This window comes from Mus caroli, chromosome 7 (assembly GCF_900094665.2).
Source record: "Mus caroli chromosome 7, CAROLI_EIJ_v1.1, whole genome shotgun sequence".
Lineage (NCBI taxonomy): Eukaryota > Metazoa > Chordata > Mammalia > Rodentia > Muridae > Mus > Mus caroli.
In genome coordinates, this window is record NC_034576.1 from 122,427,162 (window position 1) to 122,452,122 (window position 24,961).

At 39.5% G+C, this 24,961-nt stretch overlaps 1 protein-coding gene across 1 annotated transcript in view; it reads left to right on the plus strand.

Annotated features, from left to right (window-relative positions):
* The window catches only part of LOC110298830 (ATP-binding cassette sub-family A member 3-like), a 105,091-nt gene that overhangs the window by 68,913 nt on the left and 11,217 nt on the right, over nt 1-24,961 (plus strand). Inside the window, exons 23-27 of the mRNA XM_021168316.1 lie at nt 1,446-1,668; nt 7,859-8,020; nt 12,347-12,525; nt 22,307-22,432; nt 22,655-22,849. Of these exons, the coding sequence (XP_021023975.1) occupies nt 1,446-1,668; nt 7,859-8,020; nt 12,347-12,525; nt 22,307-22,432; nt 22,655-22,849 (885 nt within the window). The remainder of the gene's footprint in view (nt 1-1,445; nt 1,669-7,858; nt 8,021-12,346; nt 12,526-22,306; nt 22,433-22,654; nt 22,850-24,961) is intronic.

The window sequence follows — 24,961 nt, forward strand, 5'->3', positions numbered from 1 at the left end:
GTAAAATGGAATTATCACAGAGTCTTTGTGATGTTTTGTCCTTCAGAGTCTTAAGCCATTCCTCTGGTAGCTGATAACATGTAGGGCAGTCTCCCTCATCCAGTCAGAAATTTTGCTTATAAAGACTGTGTTACGGCCGCTGTGATCCTCAGTCTCCCTTTTCTTCTCTCCCCAGCAAGTACATTGAAAAACTATCGCTCAGATTCTCTATTTTCTCACCAATTCTTCATCAAGACTATTTCACAAAGACATTTTTAAAGATTTAGATCTCAGATTATTTTTTCACCCTTTAGTTGACTAGGAAGTAGTTACTTAAAGTTATTTAAATAACCTACCATATTCATAGAAATTAAAATATTTAAAAATCTAGCAAAACCCCAAATGCTAAATTAGAAAATATAAATAGTCTTACTAATTCTGAGATTTGAGGATTTAAACAAACAAACAAGCAAACAAAACCTTCATTCCTTATGCTCTTGGAGTTTTCTAGTTTTACATCTTTCTCCCAGGTTTTGCCCATTTGATCTGTTGGCATTCCTTCTAATTCTCTATTGGGATCTGTAATAGAAACTTTTTTAAAAGGGGAAAAACTCCAAGGTGAATTGCCTTATTTACAAAATCCATCAATGCTGGGGGCGGGGAGGGGGGCAGGAAGTGCTATCAATTATAAACCAACATCTACAAAAGACTGGTGAAAATTATCCTAAATTGACCTTTGAAGCAACTTAACATTGGTTTATTTGTAGAACCTGATAATGATAAGAAAATTTAAACAAACATAGTTAACTTAACCAACACAAGCGCAGCACTAATTTAATAATGGTGAATGGTAGATCCCTTAGAAAAAAAGGAAATTCTTCCATAAAGTGAACTGATTTGTAAAAACACGGAGATTGAGAGTGGGTGTACTTGGAATTGGGAGTAAAAGAAATTGGGAGTACAATTTGATAATTTGATTCCATGGAGAATGGAATGAAAATTTTCTAAGTCAAGATGAGAGCAGGAAGGCAAGTGCAGTGGCAACGGTTGATGGTCAGGAAGTCGCACATCAACAGAATGATTTGGCTGGTGAAGAGTCAGTTCCACCAAAAGGAACCTTTTCTTTCCTTCACTAAATTTTCTGGCTTTCAGAATAGGTATTGCATACTGTGTGGACAGAACCTGAACCACCACACAAAGATGCACAGTTCATTTGTTAGTATAGCTATTTGGGGGCTAAGGAATCTTTAGGCAGTGGGGTCTAGTTAGCAGAAATGGGTCATTTAGGGCAAATGGTTAACATTATCACCTCAGCCCTCATTTCCAGGAGTCCCTTGCCTCCTCATCAGCCAGGAGACAAGGCACCTCTACCAAAAGTTTCTGCAAGACGCCAGTGACATGAAACACAGCAACATAGAAAGTAGCTAATACACGCCATTTGCTTTGTATTTCCATTCCCCGCTCAGATAGTGTTCCTATACACTGATGTGGATATATTGTTGGAGAAATACCACTTCCTGGACACAATGTTCATCCTCATGTTGTTTGGCTGGTCTATTATCCCCTTCATCTACCTGCTAAGCTTCTGGTACAACAACAGCACCAATGCCTACATCAAGATCTTTGTCTTCAACCACTGTTTAGGGTTTATCAGTATAATTGTGGATGCTGTGGTACAAATCATACCAGGTAAGGGATTTACAAAGTTTCTTCCTTTCAGGCACTTCCTGTAAATAAAGAAAGATGACTTTTAGGGGAAAACATTACTTAACAAACTTTATTGAGTGCCTTTAATATTGCAACATTATATTGAGTGCAATGAAGAACACACTGAGACACTAATATCACTAAACCAACCATTCTCTTAAGACCTTGTTTTCTACCAAGAAGCACCTGATGACAGGAGCCTGGTGAAGCTATTTCCTGAGAGGCTTTGCCAGAGCTGACCAATACAGATGTGGATGCATGCAGCCAAACATCAAACTGAGCATGGGGATCCCAAGGAGAAGTTAGGACAAGGACTGAAGGAGCTGAAGGGGTTTGCAACCCCATAGGAAGAACAACAATATCAACCACACACACCCCCAGAGCTCCCAGGGACTAAACCACCAACCAAAGAGTATACATGAGGTGGGGGACACATAGCTCCAGCTGGATATGTAGCAGAGGATGACCTTGTTGGACATCACTGGGAGGGGGCCCTTAGCCCTGTAGAGGCTCCCAGGGTAGGGGAATATTAGGGTGCTGAGGCAGGAGTGAGTGGGTGGGTGGGTGGGTGAGCACTCTCATAGAGGCAGGGGGGAGGGAAGGGATGGGTGGTTTGTGGAGGAGAAACTGGGAAGGAGGATAACATTTGAAATGTCAATAAGTAATATAACCAATAAAAAATGGGAGAAAATGCCTTGTTTTCTTGGGCTTCCTCCTAAGATCATGGCATTCAAGAACTGACTGGAGCAGTGACAGATAAAAACAGGAACACTTGAAACTGAGGACTGTTGCCACTCCTTCACTAAAGCACACTGTCAACATTGTTTTAAGTTATTCAGCAATGTGTGCTGCAGAGACCAGAAGGAGGAGGCTTCTAACAGACTCCCTGCCATCAAGTTTTGTCTTACCGTGAGACTAGTTTAACATTTATTATGTAATTTTCAAGGGGTACTAATAAAGCCAGATGAAAGAAATTGTTCTCTAATTTGTAGAAGTTATTCTTCACTCTCTTTTTTCCAAAGGAACCACATTGCTATCAATTAGCCTCTATTTTATTTCCCATTTCCTATTTCTGGTGTAACAAATTACCTCTAATATGTAATTTGTATCAATTTTAAAAACTACGTAGAATACCTAAGAGTCCCAAATAAACATGACTACTTGTTACGTGGCACAGCCATACCCACTGGAAACAATGAAAGTCATGAAGCCAGCACAGCTGTTTGACACAGTTCCAGCCAAGCTGAGCTGAACACTGATCACCGAGATTGCTGCCATTTTGTTTCTCACTTTTAGATTTTGGTCTCTGCATGTTGCATTCTTTGGACTTTCTTTATTATGATTCGTTTTATGTCCTTTCCTGAGAGAATTATGTCTGAGTCTTTTAAGGAAAGTCTTAAACTGACTTCCCTTCTGCTTTTAGGGAGACAACTTTATCTGGGCCTGTTTGGAAGTGTTCCTTATGCCCTCCCTGGAGATCGTGCTGAGCACAGATAAGCACTAGGATGCTAGAAATTTCTTTATGAGGCTTTGACTTCAGGCATCTTCTTAGGGTATCCACCCCTAAGTAAACTCAAACAGTATAACTGGTACAGGGTACACAGATTCTAAGTCTCTTTTTATAATACACTTAGAGCTCTCTGAAAACGTAGTTTAAAGATGGGGTGGGGGTCTTACAGGATATGCCCATGGAGGAATACAACTCAACAAATAAGATAGATCGATTAACATAATCTTTTCCTACTTAATAGCATAGATAATAAAAGGATATAAGTAAAAAGAGATAGGTATCAATATTTTCTATCCATAAAAAGATGGGTTCAGATATTTCTGTTTATCTGGAGCACTTTAAAACTGCAAATTCTGCCAGCCTAAAAGCAGGCTGTCATATAATAAATGTGTTTGTGTTGGCAGAGACATTCTTTATATCTGTTGAAATGCAGTTAGCTGATAATAAAAAATAAAATCTGTCCTATTTGAATTTTCTAATTGTGGCTGAACTTGTAATACCTAGACATTTGTAATGAAACATCAAATACATGTTTGGAGACAACATGATATAATCTGTACTTCTTGGAAAATCATTAGTCTGTCTTTGTGTTTTAAAAACCTGTAAAAATAAAGACGCAGTCTGATTGCTAGTTAACCAGAACTTCAGGATCACCTGACTCATTCCTCCCTCACCTCTTGGGAACACCGCCAACTTCCTGCTGGTCCCTGGCAGTTACATGTCCTATAAAACATGTCAGGGGTTCAAGAAGCAATTCAAGATAGACTGATTTAAGATGGCGTTTATTCTTCTTTATTAGGAAAATCATTGCTACTTATCATTTGAACTTTACACTTGTGCTAAACAGTAGCTTTAGAGAAAAAGAACCATCTACATAATTGGAAAAGCAGCAAAAATACAAAATACTATCCAGTCACCATAAAGTTATCATCTGAATGCACACGTACCATCTCTCATTATGAATATTTCGAGATTTTCAAAAGTTCCACATAAGAATAAAAGAACCAATCAAAGTGCAGAGAATGACTTCATAATGTTCAGTTCAAGTGAGATACAAGATATCTGTATTTCACTTCCTTCTCCAAGGCTCAGGGATCATGCCAGAAGAGTAGTGAGAAAGACTTTAAGAGCCAGAGGCCATGCTTGACTACAAGGAAACTATTTTCTGGACACATGGGGCAGTTGCACAGCAGTTGAAACAGCTTGCACAAGAGCTGGGCACACTCAAGCCAGATAAAACTCTATTGGTAGTTGATAGCTACTGGGAAAGGGAGAGTCAGTTTTCTTTAAGGGTGTGGCCCCTAGTAGATTGGCTGTCTTCTAGTGAAAGCCAACAACTAAGAGTATATAGGCAGTACAAACTGCTTAAAGGGTTAAAGTGTGTGTGTGTGTGTGTGTGTGTGTGTGTGTGTGTGTGTGAGAGAGAGAGAGAGAGAGAGAACAAGTGAGCACAAACTTGAATGAGTAGGAAAGGGGAGATGGATCTGGGAGAAATAAGGGTGTGAATATGATAAAATACACTGTACAGAACTTTCAAAGAATTAAAAATGAGAAAAAAAAGAGTCATAGGAATATCTAAATGATTTCCATCGGAGGATTTGTTACAAACTGTTTTTACCTTTTTATGCTTTGAAAACTACCATAAAATAGAGGTAATGAAAAGTATAGGAAAATTTAGCTCAGAAGTTTATTTATTAGCAAAATAGCTACATATCTAGCACCAAATACCCACCTCCTCCTTATAGAATCTTCAAGAAAATGAAATAGAAGCTATCAGCACAGACTTTTCCTGGGCTCTGGGAAGTATCAAATGTTTATGGAAATCAGTAATTATTGGATCAATATAGAAGCAATATAAGACAACCAGAAAGACTAGTGGCATGGCTATGTGTCTTGCCTGACCCTTTGCCAGCTTAGTGGCAATCTTGAAATCTTGGAGTTCATGCTACCTGTGTGGAACCCTGATCTTTGTCAGTAATAGAAATGAATCAGGCTTTCTTCACACATTTGTGTGTTGGTCTGTTCTGCTCTGACTAGGGGTTGCTCAGAGAACAGTCTCTGGTTCACCGTGCTCACATTTCAGCTGGTATAAGAAACAGTGTATGGCTCAGAAGGACTATAGCTGATGAAATGACTCTTCGATGTGTGGAAGGTAACATTACAGCTAAGATAGAAAACAGACTGCCCAAGGCCAGGAACAACAACAAAACCCCAAATAGGGAAATTAAAGCATCCAAAAGTATTCATATACATGATGTGATTTACATCATACACAGGATACATTAATAGACCTTTTAGAGAAATGGAAGTGATTGGAAAACATATTGGAAGAGTAAGGGGATCAGTTTGAGTGGAGAGAAGGAAGTGTGTGTGTGACCAAAGTACATTATATACATGCATAAAATATCCTGAAACATATTGTTTTGTATAATTATTAAAATATGACCATATATGGAGAAAACCACATAGAATGCACAAGAAAGCTAACTATAGCTAAAGAGAAAACTCAGTATAATTTCAGGGTAAAAGACTAATACATCAGTAATTTCTCTACATCTTCCACAAACAACCTAAAATGAGCTCAAAGAAATTTAATTTATTATAGGATCTAAAGAAAATATTTCAGAAAACTCTAAGGAGGCAAAAGACTTGTGCACTAAAAATCATGAAACAGCATTGAGAACAGAGAATCAAAAGATGCCCAGTTTACAGATTCCATAACCCAACAGAGCTAAGATCCTATGCAAACTGACAGACACACCCAGCAGGAGCCTTAGAAAGATTCTGACTGTATTGATTTTCACAGACAGAGAAAAACATACTTCAGACTCATGTGGAATGAAGGTGGACCTCTCACAGGTTCTGATGTCAAAACTTACTTTGTATATACAGCCCTTAAAATAGTATGGCAACAGTGTGATAATAAAAGTATATAATGTGTATAGATAATGTAATGAATCCATTAAAAAGCCCAGATATAAAACCCCCTCACTTACAGGGTCTCTTGATTTTCAACAAGACTTCAAGATCACCCATCTAGGAATAGAGAGTCTTTGATAAATTGTATCAAGAAAAATGAGTATCTACCTCCTGCAGAGTGAAATTGAGCCTTGCATTACACAATGGACAGAAGTGAGCTCAGTAGTTTGCATGTCAGAGCTGAAATGTAAAGCTAGTGGAAGCAATCAGGACTAGATATCTCTGAAGCCGGCCACGTATTCTTAAACATGACAGCATGACACCAAAAGTACAAGCTATGAAAAATAATGTGAACTGACTCTCACCAAATGAAACACTTTGTGCACCAAATGGCATAAGTAAAAAGGACAGCAAACCATATCAGAGCAAATATCTCCAGCATACACATTTGATAAAGACCCGTTATAATCTAGATTATAAAAAAAAAATACAATGACTTCTTACCCATCAGCAATGAAAAAAACAGATATCCTCCAGTAAAATGTGTGAAAGGCCTTAAAGAGACATTTTCCAGGGAAGATATACAAGCGCCAACTACATGAGAGGATGTTCAGTATCCCTGAAGATTAGGAAATGGAATGACTCCCAGGGAGTCACTTTACTCTTTAGAAGACGATGTTTACATGCACTGTGATAGGTGCCAAGTGAGTAACCTTTAACATTATCCTGTAAGCTTTAGCATCTCTCAAAGTGAGCAGTCAACGTCCCAACTTATTTTTGGCTTCAAGTCTATATGTACTAACTGCAATTATGGGCTTCATTATAATAGGCTTGTAATGATGACAACAACTGAAAAAGTGGTGAATTTCAGAAGGACTTCTCTCATCCTCCGCTATTTGCTTTCCCAATGGGTGGCCACATTTGTTTGTATAAATATGTAAAGATAAATTTATAGGTTATATATGGTTATTATAATGCATCAGAATAAAATGCCACAATAAAACATTCTTTTGTGTATTTTGTGTAATATGTATTTTGCCCAGAATTAACTTTATTTTTATACCCAGCAATCTGAACTTGTTTTGTAAGTCCAAAAGTGTGACTTCAGAACACTAGCCCTTTACTGTGTTTCCTATGCCCTTGTTCATGCACTTACTAGCTGCTATACTCTGTTACTTTAGAGAAATCTCAGCTTTAAATTTGTTGCTTTAAAGATATATTTCCTTTCAACTAATCAGTCACTTCTTATCCACTGAGTCATAGTCTAAATCTCCCTTAATTAGTTAAGTAATTTTTGAGACAGAGTCTAGTGTTGTGGTGCATGTTGGCCTAAAACTTTCACTATATAGCTCAAACTGCTCTCAAATCCTGATCTTCCTACCTTAGCACTCAAGTTCTAGGATTACAAGTGCATACCATCATGCCTGATGATGCAATGTTGCTTCTTCATGAGGCACACAATAGAGGAAGTGCAGGAAATAAGGAACACTGTTCTTCTTTTGCTTTCAGACGACAGATTATATACATATCAACTTTTCCTAAAGACTTTCCAAAAGATGTAATCATTGAAATAAATTGTGTTCTGGGTTCATCAAAGGTAGACTAGCTAGTGGCAAGAAATTATAATTCTTTGAGACTAACACTATGCCTTGTAATTTTCTTACTTTAACTTAGTCACCATGAGGTGTTTTCCACAGTGTTTATTTGATATAAAGCATGTTATTGTTATCTCTTAAATCACAGATATTAAAACCAGTACTAAGAATCTCATACTTAACTCCATGCTGCTGTTACCCATTTATAACTTTGGGATGAGTATCTACAAATACTATAACATCCACGAGATAAGGAAATTATGTTCTTCTTTGGGATATATTAATACCATTCCAAGTTGCAAAAGTCAAAGTAAGTATCTGAGGTTCTCCAAGATCCATCAGAGGCAGAAACACTAGTCTGTGTGAATGACTTTCATCATCCCTGTGTATCTGTAAAACTCAAGTGATTGCTCACTGTAGTCTTCTTGAGAAAGAAGCCTGCACTGTGTTACAAAACACAGTCTTAGCTGAGATTCAAACTTGTATGTGCTCCCTCTAGTGAGAAGGGTCACCACAAAGGGGAATCAGTTACATTCTACATTGGATTTTCATTTCTGTCAGCCTGCTTCTACACACTGGTATTTGAAGGGAAGATATTCTTGTCTAATATGGGGCTGGGTACATGATAGACACTTAAGTATTTATGGACGAGTAATTCATTAAAGGTTAATTATTTCAGTGGTGTGAGAAAGGATGCAAGGTTAGAAGAGGTAGGATAAACACCCCAACCTCAGATATCTAAGGAGGCTGCACTCCCACCACACACATGGCTTGCCCAACAACTACAGCACATAACTTACAGAATAAATGAGAGTGGAAGCACATTGGGTGTGCAGCATCATTCGTCAATTCAGAACAGCTAAGGAATTTACAGCCAAATCTGAGAGCAGCAATGGGAAAATAACTTCACGGTGATGTCTTGAGCTCCGTGCTCTTCTTTGAGAAGAATTAATAGAGCAAGAAGTCTGGGGATCAGTAGAGAGACACAGGACTCAAGCACGTCTAGCCACCAGATGTACAAGTGGATCTTTCCCTATATAGTAATCCAATAGCAGCAGAATATATGTTTTTCATGTTTAAGCATAGAGTGCTCAGCAATGTAGACCACAGAGCACAGAACAGTTCTCTTTAATGCATGTGAAAGCTACTGGGAGTGTGTACATGTGCATGCATGCTTACTTAATGACAGATAACTTGGACCATCTTCAAATGGTAGGAAATGACACATCATAATTTAGTACAAAATAACACCTTGGCTGAAAACAGACCAGAGGGGAACTATAAAATATTTTAAAGTAAATGAATATACAATCAAGACATCAAAACTCATATGATGCAACCAAAACATGTTTAGGGTTTCTGTCTCATAAGTAACTCATTATATTAACAAGTCACATGCATATCCAGTAAACTTTTATATACAGTCCACATAAGTCTGTTCATACACATATGTATACATTGAATAACATGGTTTCTATACCTAAAAGCTAGAAAAAATATTAAAACAAAAAGTATAAGGGAATAAATGTATAAAAAGAAAGCAACTGGAAAAAAAAGGGTAGCTCTTCAAAGAAAACAATATAATTTGTCCAACTTTATATGCTACAGTTAAAATAGAAAAGGTAAATGATACCATCATTTGTAATTTTAAAAAGTAACAGTTACTATAACTCTATAGACATCAAAAAATAAGAGGGCATTGACAATAAATCTCTTCACAAAAGTGGAATGGACAAATTATTTTAGAAACATCAATTGTCTTTAGGAACCACTATTCTAGCCTCAACTCCATGGGGTCCACCTTACTTTAGATTCCACATGCAATATTTGTCTTTCTGTGTCTGATTTATATTATTTAATGTCCCCTAGCTCCACTCAGGTTATCACAAGTGACAGGAGTCTGCCCTTTTATATGGATGAGTAGTAGCCCCCGTTTGTATGTCATAGGCGCCATGCTTTTCCTGTTTCTCCAGTGACAGTATTTTTCATGTACTGTTTTCTGTGAGGAGTGTTGCAGTAAACAGAAACACAGATGTCTCTTTGATTCCTTTTCCTTGGAATATGAACATGGGACTGCTGCTCCCGAGTTGTGGTAATTTTGCACCAGAGGTTTTGAGGACCTTCCATGCATGGTTTCATTTCCTTTGCTAATTTACATCCAACCAATAGTGACCCTTCCTTTCCCTCCACATCCTCACAAGCTCTGTGTTATTTTCACCCTTTTTGTTCAGGAGGAATGAGGTGGGACTGGTGTGGTTTCGAGCTGCATATCTCTCATGATTAGTAATGTTGATCACAGTGAAAAAAAAAAGAAAGAGAAAATTTCTTTTTTTTCCCTTTTGTTCCCCTACTCTCTGCTCCCCATGTGGCACATTTTGTAGTCTGGATGGCTCATTCTGGGCTCTTCCATGCAACTTTCCAATGCTCTGTTACTGTTGCATGCCTGTTTTTTACTTGTTTTTCAACCCTCCTATTTAAAAAATAAATGTTTCTATCCTCCCATGATTAGGGCATTGTAGTTTTTGTTGTTTTTTTTTTTTTTTTAATTTGCTTGGATGCTTAGTTTTACTTGCAGCTTATATATTACTAGATGTTTTGTCTTTATTATTAGATGTGTGTGATTATGACACACTGAAGTTCTTGGATGTCCACTTAAAGGCCCTTCCCTCCAGTATTACAACACAGGTCAGATAGTCATGAATTCAGCTTAACGTGTCTTAGAATGTGTTTTTTTTTTTTCCTGTCTCCCTATTTCTAAAGGAGACTTGCTGGCACTGTTAACTGTGGGTAGGTTTATTTCTTTGTTCCCTTTAGTACTTTAAATGTACCATCTCGTCCCATGTGCTCTTGGCTTGCAGGGTGTCTGGTGAGAAGTCCACTGGGTTTTCTATTAAGATCTCATATATGATGTATTTTTTAAGATTTTGTTTTATTTTTAAGTATGTGTACATGTATGTACACCTGAGTGCAGGTGTCCATGGTGGCCAGAAGAGGGCCTCAGATCCCATGGAGCTGGAGTCACCAGTGCTTGTGAACCACCCAATGTGGATCCAGAAAATGAAACTCTGGTCCACTGGAAGAGCAGTCAGTTCTCTTTACCACTGAGCCAACTCTCTAGCCTGGAGATGTAGTTATTTCTTGCTGCTCATACTTTTTTTCTGTCTTTGTGTTTGGTAGTTTTATCATCAGGCATTTTGGTAAGCTCCTGGACTGCATTTGATTAGTCACCCCCATGTTGGGTGTTTTCCTAAGTCATGGGAATCTTCACACAAGTTCTTTAGGTATGGTTCTAAGTTCCTTTTCTCCCCCTTTACCTTCTTTAAAATTTAATGCATGTAAGTTTTATCTCTTGATGATGAGATTCCTCCGGTCAGTCTTCTCTCTTTTTCTTACCTTTTAAGTTTGTTCCTTTGACTAGGAGGCTTCAAACATTCCGTCTGAGGTGACTGATTCTTTCTTCAGTTTGATCAAGCTTGCTGTTAAAATCTATTTAGTTATAGATGATTGCGAGCTTCCACGTGGGAGCTCGGAACTGAACCTGCGTCTTCTGCAAGAGCAGAAAGCACTCTTATCATCACTCTCTTACCAATGTTCATCCTCATGCCCATTATTCTAAGTCTCAGTTTGGGGATCTTGTAACCCTTGTGTAAATATTTGTAAACCCTTTGCACATTTTCTGAGACCACCACCTTTTAAAGAACCAATAAATGTTCTCTGGGAGTGACATGCTTGTCTCTATATAGTAGCCTGTATAATTCTGGTGGGGCCAGCAAGTAATGTCTCTCAGCTGGTAAGTAAGGCCTTACCTTCCTGTTCTTTAGGTCTCTTGGTTACTGTCTGTGTTCTGAGTTTAAGTGTATCCACTGGCTTGTTCCTGTATCTAGAAAATCACTTGATATAGAATATAATTAGCGTAAAACACCACTGATCTGTCTGGACCAAGGGATTTTTCTTTTCATACTGTAATAGATTCCTCCTGGGGTAGGAACTGAAGGTGGTGCTTAAGCCACATGGGAGGAGAAGTGATATACCTGAAACATAGTCCTTTTGGAAATCAATCCAGGTAAGCACTTCCCCCTCTGCTGGGGCGGAGGGAAAGCAGCTAAGCTGATAGACCATGTTGGCTAGTAGTGTACAGCCAACCAGATAGATTTCTCTTTCAATACGATTCTCTGGGTTCTGTTTTGCCTTGTTTACTTTCTTTTTATTTGACTCTATGTATGGCCCTACCTTCACTTTTCATGCTATGGTCCCCAATACCTGAGAAAGGGTTCAGATTTATGACAAAAGCTTCCTTAGCACTGATAAGGGCACTGGGTATCTGCTCTGCACGGTCTCTTTGCCATGATGATGTTGCTTCTGTGGTCCGATACTCTACCTCTTAGAAAGGGGATTGAGACACATTCCACTGAAGTGCATTTCTCTTAGTCTATCAATATGGATTTTCCTTTGAACCCACAGAGCACACAAATGACTGGTGTGTGTGTATGTGTGTGTGTGTGTGTGTGTGTGTATCAAAAACATTTCTGCTCATAGGTAACAGTTGATCTATCTGCAAGGGGAAGACAGGGATCCTTTTCACATGCCTGGCTGACATCCCATTCTGTTAACATCCTTCTGTTGTTCTTCTCATCAGTTATTGACATTCCTATATACAGTATGGGTCAAAAAGCAATTGGAAGGCATGTGACTGCCATGGCTGCCACAGGACTGATATACTTTACCCTCATTATCTTTCTGGAGACTACTTCATGGAATTTAAAGATCTTCATATATCGATATGTTCTCTTTGGTATCTACAGGATATTTTATAAGGTAAGTAGCAGAGTACAGGCCTTACAGATAACTCACCTTTTTTTAAAAAACAATTTCTTATTAGATATTTTCTTCATTTACATTTCAAATGCTATCCCTGAAAGTCCTCTATACCCTCTCCCCACCCTGCTCCCCAACCCACCCACTCTCACTTCCTGGCCCTGCCATTTCCCTGTACTGGGGCATATAATCTTCCCAAGACCAAGGGTCTTTCCTCCCAATGATGGCCGTTTAGGCCATCTTCTGCTACATATGCAGCTAGAGACACAAGCTCTGAGGGGTACTGGTTAGTTCATATTGTTGTTCCTTCTATAGGGTTGCAGACCCCTTCAACTCCTTGGGTACTTTCTCTAGCTCCTCCATTGGGAGCCCTGTGTTTCCATCCAATAGATGACTGTGGGCATCCACTTCTGTATTTGCCAGGCACTGGCATAACATCACAAGAGACAGCTATATCAGAGTCCTGTCAGCAAAGTCTTGCTGGCATATGCAATAGTATCTGGGTTTGGTGGCTGGAGACAACCCACTTTTAAAATTTATTTTTATTTTTTATTGAAAAAAATTCCAGTCAATATATTCTGAGAATTGTCTCTCCCAACTCCTCCCAGATCTTCCCCACCCACCCAACTCCATGCCCTTTCTTTTTCTCTCTCTTTAGAAAAACAAACAGCCAAACAAACAAACCAGAATTTTTAAAAAAAACACAAATACAAACATACAACACAACACACACACACATAGTCACAAAATTAGTAACTATATTATACAAACAGAAAGCCAGTAAGACAAAATATGCCAAAACAAAGCAAAATGTACAAAAATATAATTGGGTTCATTTTGTGTTGGACTTCTATTGTAGGCATGGGGCCCAGCCTTAAGTATGGTGTATATACCTGGTGAGACTCCATTGAAGAAAATTAATTTTTCTTTTTCAAGTAGATATCAGTTAGAGATGGCTTCTTGGTTAGGGACAAGAGATAATATCCACTTCCCCCCTCAGTGCTGGCATGCTGTCTGACTTAGAACTGTGTGGGCCCTGGACATGAGATCAGCCTCCATGAGTTCATATGTGTGTCCATCCTGTTGAGTCTAGGAGATCTTGTTTCCTTGGTGTCTTCCATCCCCTCTGCCTCTAGCAAGCTTCCTATCTCCTCTTCCACACAGCTTCCTGTCTTAGTGTTCTATTACTATGTACAGACACCATTACCACAGCAACTCTTATAAAGGAAAGCCTTTAATTGGGGCTGGCTTACAGTTGAGAGGTTTAGTTCATTTGTCACCATGGTGGGGAGCACAGTGGCATGCAGGCAGACACGGTGCTGGTAAAACAGCTGAGAGTTATAATCCGAATCTGAAGGTAGCAGGAAGACAGAGACACTTCAACTGGCTTGGGCTTTTGAAACCTCAAAGCCCACCCCTTAGTGACAAATTTCCTCCAACAGGTCTACACTTACCCCAACGAGAACACACCTTTTAATCTTTCTGAAGTAGGGCCACACCATGATGACTAAGCATTCAAAGACATGAGAGGATGGGATCCATTCCTATTCAAACCCCTATACTCCCTGAGACTTTAGGGGAGAGATTTCATGAAGACATCACATTTAGGACTGGTTTCAAATCTCACATTATCCAATTGTGGGATAGAGATAATTCTTAAACTGAAAAGTACATATGTACACATGTTTACCTCCACTACTGGATATATGGGCTTTATCATCACTATGGCCAAAACCCATGATGGACCAACTTCAGTCATGTTCTTGGGCAGAGTATCCTGGCAACAGGAGTATATGGCTGAGGAGATTTTCAACCCAGGATGTAAGGAAGCACAGAGTGAGACAACAAAAGGGGCCAGGGAAAAGATACTCCCAGGAACCTACTTCTGCCCACTCAGTCTTATTTCTTGGTTCCAAAAATAGTGCTACCCTCTGAAGACCAAACCTGTGGAGGACATTTCATACTCACATCATAACAGTGGATCAAGGAAATCAATATATGCTGACTGATATCTACAAGAATCAGAGGTCAACATAAAATGTGAATTTTGTGAATTTATTTTAATTTTAATGCACTGATTAGTATTGAAATTTTTCCTTTGAGTAACTCCTATGTCAGGGGTACACTCCCTCCCCAGTCAGTCCATTTGTCCCAATTTGGCTCTGGGTATTGTAAAAGCTCCCAGGTGATACTGGATCACCAATCCATAGAACACACATTCTAGAGTAAGGCTGTATAAGAGGTATGTTCATCTTGCAGCGAGCATCAGACTGATGCATAGAGTTTGTTAAACTATAAATTATCTCTAACCCACAACTGGATAAGTCTCAGAGATGATAACTATATAAGGTGAATAAAAAGTATTTTTACATCTTAACAAAAGTGTTAGAAGCACAGATTCATGACCTGGCCAGGTATATTCTGGAAACATAAAGACTGTAATAATCTAAAATCAAATCAGCTCATTAGTAAAATTAGAAAGTAAGAAAAAATTATTGACAAATTCAGAAAAATGATTTTAAAAAATTCACCATACAAATTAGAAATAGAAATAAATAAGAAGTTTTTTAATATGATAAAAGATACATGCATGATAGAGATGCATATACTTGCTCTCTAAAAATGTATATAATATATACACTTATGAAAATATGTATAAAATATGTGAAAGAATGCTCATGTTGTATTCATAGGAGAACAGGACAAAAGCTTCATTACTGCAAGCTATATAGGGGATAAAAATGTATGTCTTAAGATAGAAGGTAGTGCCCACTGTGCATGGGTCTTGCCAGGAGAGACCTGTTATCACTGGAGTGTTTTTACTCCTAGGCTCAGAGGTGAGACAGCCACTTTCTCTCCAATAACTGTGGAGTGGGGCTGGCCAGAAGCACACAAGGCGCAAGGTCAGTGGAGCAGCTGAGACTTCTGCCATCTGCACCCAGAGCTTGGGCTGTACACAAGTTCCGCCAGGAGAGAGGTGGTCTCCCAGGAGTGCTGACACAGGCTTACAGACCCACAGGAGAAACAAGTTCCAGGCAGAGACAGCAAGAACATCTAACACCAGAGATAACCAGATGGCGAGAGGCAAAGGCAAGAATCTTACCAACAGGAACCAAGGTTACTTGGCAACATCAGAACCCAGTTCTCCCACCACAGCAAGTCCTAGATTCCCCAACACACCAGAAAAGCAAGATGTGGAGTTAAAATCATATCTCATGATGCTGATAGAAGATTTTAAGAAAGATATAAATAACTCCCTTAAAGAAATACAGGAGAACACAGGTAACAGGTAGAAGCCCTTAAAGAGGGAACACAAATATCTCTTAAAGAATTACAGGAGAACACAGATAAAAAAGGTGAAAGCCCTAAAGAAGAAACACAAAAATACCTTAAAGAATTACAGAAAAACACATCCAAACAGGTGAAGGAATTGAACAAAATCATCTAGGATCTTAAAATGGAAGCAGAAACAATAAAGAAATCACAAAGGGAGACAACTCTGGAGATAGAAAACCTAGAAAGAGATCCGGAGCCATAGATGCAAACATCACCAACAGAATACAAAAAATGGAAGAGAGAATCTCAGGCACAGAGATACTATAGAAAACATTGACACAACAGTCAAAGAAAATGCAAAATGTAAAAAGATCATAAATAAAACGTCCAGGAAATCCAGGACTCAGTGAGAAGACCAAACCTAAGGATAATAAATATGGAAGAGAGTGAAGATTCCCAACTTAAAGGGCCAGTAAATATCTTCAACAAAATTATAGAATAAAACTTCCCTAACCTAAAGAAAGAGATGCTCATGAACATACAAGAAGCCTACAGAACTCCAAATAGATTGGATCAGGAAATAAATTCTTCCGATCACATAATAATCAAAACATCAAATGCACAAAACAAAGAAAGAATATTAAAAGCAGTAAAGAAAAAAGGTCAAGCAAAATATAAAGGCAGGCGTATTAGAATTACTCCAGACTTCTCACCAGAGACTATGAAATCCGGAAGATCCTGGGCAGATGTCATATACACACTAAAAGAACACAAATTCCAGCCCAGGCTACTATACCCAGCAAAACTCTCAATTACCATAGATGGAGAAATCAAGATATTCTATGACAAAACCAAATTTACACAATATCTCTCCACAAATCCAGCCCTTCAAAGGGTAATAAATGGAAAACTCCAACACAAGGAGGGAAACTACACCCTAGAAAAATCAAGAAAATAATCTTCTTTAAACAAAACAAAAAGAAGATAACCACAAAAAAAAAATTCCACCTATAACAACAAAAGTAATGGGAAGCAACAATCTTTTTTTCCTTAATACCTCTTAATATCAATGGACTCAATTCCCCCAAAAAAAGACTTAGACTAATAAACAGGATATGTAAACAGGACCCAGCATTTTGCTGCATAAAGGAAACCCACCTCTGTCCTCAGTGGCAGAAACAGACACTACCTCAAAATAAAATTCTGGAAAACAATTCTCCAAGCAAATGGTCCCAAGAGGAGTAGCCATTCTAATAACGAATAAAATCGACTTCCAACCTAAAGTTATCAAAAAAGATAAGAAAGGAAACGTCATACTCATCAAAGGAAAAATCTACCAAGAAAAACTCTCTATTCTAAACATCTATGCTCCTAATGCAAGGGTACACACATTCATAAAAGAAACTTTACTAAGGCTCAAAGCATACACTACAATGCACACAATAATAGTGGGAGACTTCAACACCCACTCTCAGCAATGGAAAGATCATGTAAACAGAAACTAAACAAAGACACGGTGAAACTAACAGAAGTTATTAATCAAATGGATTTAACAAATATCTATATAACATTTTATCCTAAAACAAAAGAATATACCTTCTTCTCAGCACCTCATGGTACCTTCTCCAAAACTGACCATATAAATAGTCACAAAACAGGCCTCAACAGATACAAGAAGATTGAAATAATCCTGTGCATCCTATCAAATCACCACGGTATAAGGCTGGTCTTCAATAACAACATAAACAACAGAAAGCACACATACACTTTGAAACTGAACAACAATGCACTCAATAATAACGTGGTCAAAGAAGAAATAAAGAAAGAGATTAAGGACATTTTAGAGTTTAATGAGAATGAAACCACAACTTACCCAAAGTTATGGGACACAATGAAGGCAGTGCTAAGAGAAAAACTCATAGCACTGAGTGCCTCCAAAAAGAAACTGGAGAGAGCATACACTAGCAGCTTGACAGCTCACCTGAAAGCTCTAAAACAAAAAGAAGCAAATTCACCCAAGAGGAGTAGACAGCTGAGAATAATCAAACTCAGGGCTGAACTCAACCAAGTAGAAACAAAAAGATCTATACAAAGAAAACCAAACCAAGAGTTGGTTCTTTGAGAAAATCAACAAAATATATAAACCCTTAGCCAGACTAACTAGGAGGCACAGAGGCAGTATCCTAATTAACAAAAATCAGAAATGAAAAGGGAGCCATACCACAGAAACCGAGAAAAAAAATCCTCATATCCTACTACAAAAGCCTATACTCAACAAAACTGGAAAATCTGGATGAAATGAACAATTTTCTAGACAGATACCAGGTACCAAAGCTAAAGCAGGAACAGATAAATGATCTAAATAGTCCCATATCCCCTAAAGAAATAGAAACAGTCATTAATAGTCTCCCAACGAAAAAATTCCAGGACCAGATGGGTTTAGTGTAGAGATCTATCAGACCTTCAAAGAAGACCTAATCCCAATACCCTCAAACTATTCCACAAAATAGACACAGAAGGTACTCTACCCAATTTGTTCTATGAAGCCACAATTACACTGATACCTAAACCACTCAAAAACCCAACAAAGTAAGAGCACTTCAGACCAATTCCTCTTATGAATATTGATGCAAAAATACTCAATAAATATCTTGCAAATCGAATATAAGAACACATCAAAACTATTCATCCATCATGACCAAGTAGGCTTCATCCCAGGGATACAGGAATGATTCAATATATGGAAATCCATCAACATATTCCACTATATAAACAAACTCAAAGATTCTGAGAAAGCATTTGACAAAATCCAACACGCCTTCATGATAAAAGTCTTGGAAAGATCAGGAATTCAAGGCACATACTGAAAGATCGTAAAAGCAATATACACCAAACCAGTAGCCAATATCAAGCCAAATGCAGAGAAACTTGTAGCAAACCCACTAAAATCAGGGTTAAACAAGGCTACCCACTCTCTCCCTACCTATTCAATATAGTACTCGAAGTCCTAGCCCAAGCAATTAGACAATAAAAGGAGATCAAAGGGACACAAATTGGAAAGGAAGAAGTCAAACTATCACAATGTGCAGATGACATGATAGTATACTTAAGTGATCCTAAAAATTCCACCAGAGAATTCCTAAACCTGATATACAAATTCAGCAAAGTACCTGGATATAAAATTAACTCAAACAAATCAGTGGCCTTCCTCTACTCAAAGGATAAACGGGCTGTGAAAGAAATTAGGGAAACAACACCCTTCACAATAGTCACAAATAATATAAAATACTGTGGTATGACTCTAACTAACCAAGTGAAAGATCTGTATGATAAGAACTTCAAGTCTCTGAAGAAAGCAATTAAAGATCTCAGATGATGGAAATATCTCCCATGCTCATGGATTGGCAGGATTACTACAGTAAAAATGGCCACCTTGCCGAAGCAATCAACAGATTCAATGCAAGCCCTATCAAAATTCCAACTCAATTCTTCACAGAGTTAGGAAGACCAATTTCCAAATTCATCTGGAATAACAAAAAACCTAGGATAGTAAAAACTATTCTCAACAATAAAAGAACCTCTGGTGGAATCACCATCCCTGACCTCAAGCTCTACTACAGAGCAATTGTGATAAAAAAACAAACAAACAAACAAACAAACAAACCAAACAAACAAAAAACCCTGCATGGTATTAATACAGTGACAGGCAGGTAGATCAATGGAATGGAATTGAAGACCCAGAAATGAACCCACACACCTATGGTCACTTGATCTTGGACAAGGGAGCTAAAACCATCCAGTGGAAAAAAGACAGCATTTTCAACAAATGGTGCTGGCCCAACTGGTGGTTATCATGTAGAAGAATGCGAATTGATCCATTCCTATCTCCTTGTACTAAGGTCAAATCTAAGTGGATCAAGGACCTCCACATAAAACCAGAGACACTGAAACTTATAGAGGAGAAAGTGGGAAAGAGCCTCGAAGATATGCACACAGGGGAAAAAAAATCCTGAACTCAACCCCAATGGCTTGTGTTGTAAGATTAAGAATCAACAAATGGGACCTCATAAAATTGCAAAGCTTCTTTAAGGGAAAGGACACTGTCAATAAGACAATACAGCAACCAACAGATTGCAAAAAAATGTCTTTACCAATCCTATATCTGATAGAGGCCTAATATCCAATACATACAAAGAACTCAAGAAGTTAGACTCCAGAGAACCATATAACCCGATTAAAAATTGGGGTACAGAGCTAAACAAAGAATTCTCAACTGAGAAATACCAAATGGCTGAGAAGCACCTAAAGAAATGTTTAGCATCCTTATTCATCAGGGAAATAAATCAAAACAACCATGGGATTTCACCTCTCATCATTCAGAATGGCTAAGATCAAAAACTCAGGTGACAGTAGATGCTGGCAAGGAGAAAGTAGAACACTCCTCTATTGCTGGTGAGATTGCAAGCTGGTACAACCACTCTGGAAATCAGTCTGGTGGTTGCTCAGAAACTTAGACATAATACTACCTAAGGAGCCAGTTTTACCACTCCTGGGCATATACCCAGAAGATGCTCCAACATGAAATATGGACACATGCTCCACTATGTTCATTGCAGCCTTATTTGTAATAGGCAGAAGCTAGAAAGAACCCAGATGTCCCTCAACAGAGGAATGGATACAGGAAATGTGGTACATTTACACAATGGAGTACAACTCAGCTATTAAAAACAATGAATTTATGAAATTCTTAGGCAAATGGATGGATCTGGAGGATATCATCCTGAGTGAGGTAACCAAATCACAAAATGACACATATGGTATGCACTCAATGATAAGTGAATATTAGCTTAGAACCTCAGAATACCCAAGATTTAATTCACAGTCTACATGAAATTCAAGAAGAAGGAATACTAAAGTGTAGATACTTCGATTTTTCTTAGAAGGGGGAACAAAATATTCATGGAAGTAATTACAAAGACAAAGTGTGGGGCAGAGACTGAAGGAATGACTATCCAGGGACTGCCCCATCTGGGGATCCATCCTATATACAACCACCAAACCCAGACCCTTTTGTGGATGCCAACAAGTGCTTACTGACAGAAGCCTGTTATAGCAGTCTCCAGAGAGGCTCCACCAGTGCCTGACAAATACAAATGTGGATCCCCGCAGTCTACCATTGGACTGAGCACAGGGTCCCCAATGAAGAGCTGGATAAAGGACCCAAGGAGCTGAAGGGGTTAGCAGCCCCATAGAAGGAACAACAATATGAACTAACCAGAACTCCCAGAGCTCCCAGGGACTAAATCACCAACCAAAGAGCACACATGGCGAGACTCATGGCTCCAACTGCATATGTAGCAGAGGATGGTCTAGTCAGTCATCAATGGGAAGAGAGGCCCTTGGTTCTGTGAAGGCTCTATGCCCCAGTGTAGGGATATGTCAGGGCCAGGAAGCAGGTGTGGGTGGGTTGGTAAGCAGGGGTAAGGGGTAGGGGATAAGGAGTTTTTGGAGGCGAAACCAGGAAAAGGGACAACATTGAAATGTAAACAAAGTAAATATCTAAAAAAAATAAAATAAAATTGGATAGAATGTAGTGATGAGAAGGGACATATTGTAACTTACTCATCCATNAGTGTTCTCCTGTATTTCTTTAAGTGAGTTATTAAAGTCCTTCTTGATGTCCTCTACCATCATCATGAGATATGCTTTTAAATTCAGGTCTAGCTTTTCGGGTGTGTTGGGGTGCCCAGGACTGGCTGAGGTGGGAGTGCTGGGTTCTGATGATGGTGAGTGGTCTTGGTTTCTGTTCGTAAGATTCTTACATTTGCCTTTTGCCATCTGGTAATCTCTGGAGTTAGTTGTTATAGTTGTCTCTGGTTAGAGCTTGTTCTTCCTGTGATTCTGTCATCCTCTATCAGCATACCTGGAAGACTAGCTCTCTCCTAAGTTTCAGTGGTTAGAGCACTCTCTGCAGGCAAGCTCTCCTTTTGCAGGGAAGGTGGACAGATATCTGGCCTCGTGGCAGAAGATGAAGGCCCAAAACAGGGCTTGTCCCAGGATCTGTGTAGCTTCTGTAGTCCACACTCTCCCCTGTGCAGACTAGTCTTGGTGGGATCTGGGAACCAAGATGGCTCCCCCAGGTGCTGTGGCAAAGCCCTCCTGGGCAGGGTGGACACCTCTCCTCTGGCAGGGAAGGTGCCCAGATGTCTGGAGCCCGAAATGGGGTCTGCCTCTCAATCTCTGTGGCTTCTGCCTTTCCCAGAAGCTGTTAGCTTCTGTAGTCCACACTCTCACCTGTGCAGACTAGTCTCGGCAGAATCCTGGAACCAAGATGACTCCCCCAGATCGAAATATGTTTTTCTAAGAGAGCTGTGGTTGTGTGCAGGAAGTCTCTTAACTTCTGTTTTGACACTCTGGAAGAATCCTCCAGTTCAGTCTTCATTAATTCATCCAGTCTTAGCAAGATATTCAGTGTATAACACCCATTCTTGCTTTCCCAATTCAGGTTAGAATGTCTGAGGAGTTATCTGGATACTCAGAAGAGGAAGATGTACAAAATGAAAGAGAGACTATCCTGAACCATCCTTGGCGCTCACTGAATTCTACTGTGCTCATTAAAGAGCTCATAAAGGTAAATGTCCTTCAATGGCTAGCATAAGGCTTCATTCCCTAAGATAAGCACTGAGAGCTCATGGTGAACCTGTGGATCTATGGCTAGTAGATCCCAAAGTATGGGATGTAGAGTTCTTGTGAACCTGTCTGAAGCATTGCTGTCTGTAAAGGTTTGAAACTTTGTGTTTGAACCATCCAATTACACATTTTGCATGTATTTTGTGTTTTCTTTGTTTTTAAGATATATTTTAAAATTCCACCCACTCTGGCTGTGAGAAATATCTCTGTCTCCATTCAAAAGGAGGAGTGCTTTGGACTGCTGGGATTAAATGGAGCTGGGAAAACCACTACCTTTAAAATTCTGACTGGAGAAGAGATAGCTACCTCTGGGGATGTGTTCATTGAAGGCTACAGCATCACCAGAAATATTTTAAAGGTATGCTAACAAACACCCTCATGACCCAGGGGTGCAACTGACAGTAGCGTCTAGAAAGAGACATGAAATTTAAGGGAACACAGGACGGTAAGAAAGGCAGCCTCACGTTGAGAGAAGTGTCTTCCAAATGAGACACAACTTCTCTCAGCAGCACCTCAAGCATGGCACATAAAGCACTCAAACATCCATTAGACTCACAGTGTCCAGCCTAGTATTTAAGAAGAACCTTGAAGTTTTTAGTCCAACCCCAACAATTAAACATCCAAACCAACTGGGTATGGTGCCACATGCCTTTAATACCACCAGCACTCAGGAGGCAACGCATATGGATCTCCAAGTTCTAGGCCAATCTTGTCTATACAGTAAGACCCTGTTTCAAAAAAGAAAATCTGAACTGGAAACCAACTGCCCCCAAAATTAAGGCACAGAGGAAGAAAAACAAACAAACAACTCACTCCTTATCCAGCACAAAACTGCAGAGCAGGATGGAGATGGTTGTGGTTCAGATCCTGCTGCACAGGCCTGATGATCTGAGTTTGGATACCCAGAGGCCACATAAAAGCCAGATGCTGTAAGATAAGTATATGTAATCCCAGCATTCCTACAGCAAGATGGCAGAGAAAGGAGAATGACAGCCACTTGAGTATATATGGTGTATCTCAAGAGACCCAACCTCAAAAAAGGTAGAAGTTGTTCTTTGACCTCTGTATGAATTCTCATACTCATGCAAGCACGCACACATGCACATACACAGGCAAACAAGCAAACAAACAAAACTCGATTGGGAAGCCCGTCATCTGGCTGGTACTCTTGTACTGTGAATTTTATCTCCTGGCAACTCAACCAGGTCCTCGGTGTGACGGGCAGAGGAAAACCCTTTGAACAGCCTGCAGGAGAAATGAAACAGGAAACGCTACACAGAGCATCCTGTCTTCAAAAAGTCTGACCATAGAAGTTATGTAACCAGAGCCTGAAAAACCTGCAGGAAATGCCCAATCTAACACTCTCCAGCTATTAGCTTTACCTAAGAGAAGAAGGAACAACTGAGAAGCTGATTGGTGAATTTACAACTTCAAGCACCATATTGAATATAATTGAAGAAAATAATATCCTTGCCTTGTTCCTGATTTTAGGATTTATTGAAATATTTTATTAATTATCTAATTTACTTTTTCCCTCAAATGTTGATCTCCTTCCAGTCCTCCTCTCAGAGTTCTTCCCCCTGAACCCACCCCCCTGCTCTTTGCCTCTGACAGGCTGCCTCTTCTGGGTATCCCTCCATCCTGGGGTATCAAGTCACTACAGGATTAGGCACATGCTCTTCCACTGAGATTATAGACAAGGCGGTCCTCTGCTACATGTGTGCTGAAGGGCCTTAGACATGTCTGTGCATGCTCTTTGGTTGGTGGCTCAGTCCCTAGAAGCTTCCAGGGGTCCAGGCTAGTTGACACTGTTGGTCTTCCTATGGTGTTGCTACCCCTTTCAGTTCCTTAAATTCTCCCCTAACTCTTCTATATGGTTCCCCAACCTAAGTTGCTTTGCTTGTAAGTATCTGCATTTGTCTCAGTCTGCTGCTGGAAGACCTTTCAGAGGATAGTTATGCCAAGTTCCTGTCTGTAAGCATAACGTAGCATCAGTAATAATGTCAGGAATTGGTGCCTGTCCATTTAATGGATCCCAAGGTGGGCCAGTCACTAGTTGGCCATTTGTTCAGTCTCTGCTCTATTTTTTGTCCCCGCATTTCTTTTAGATGAGCAATTTGGGTCAAAAAAAACCCTCCAATTGGGGGTCCTGTCTGACTACTGGAGGTGGTCTCCTCAGGCTCCACATTCCCACTGTTGGGCATTTCAGCTAAGGCCACACACATTGAGTCCTTGGAGCCCCCCGGCATCCCAGGTCTCTGGGACTTTCCAGAGTTTCCCCAAACCCCCATCCATGGCAGCTGCATATTTCCATTCATTCTCCTGCCCTCTGGGCCTCTCTCCTGTCAACCCTCATACTTGATCCTCTCCTTTCCTACCCTTCCTTCTTCTACCTAGGTTCTTCCTTCCCTCTGCCTCCCATGATTATTTTGTTCCCCCTTCTAAGGGAGATTTGAGCATCACTTGGGCC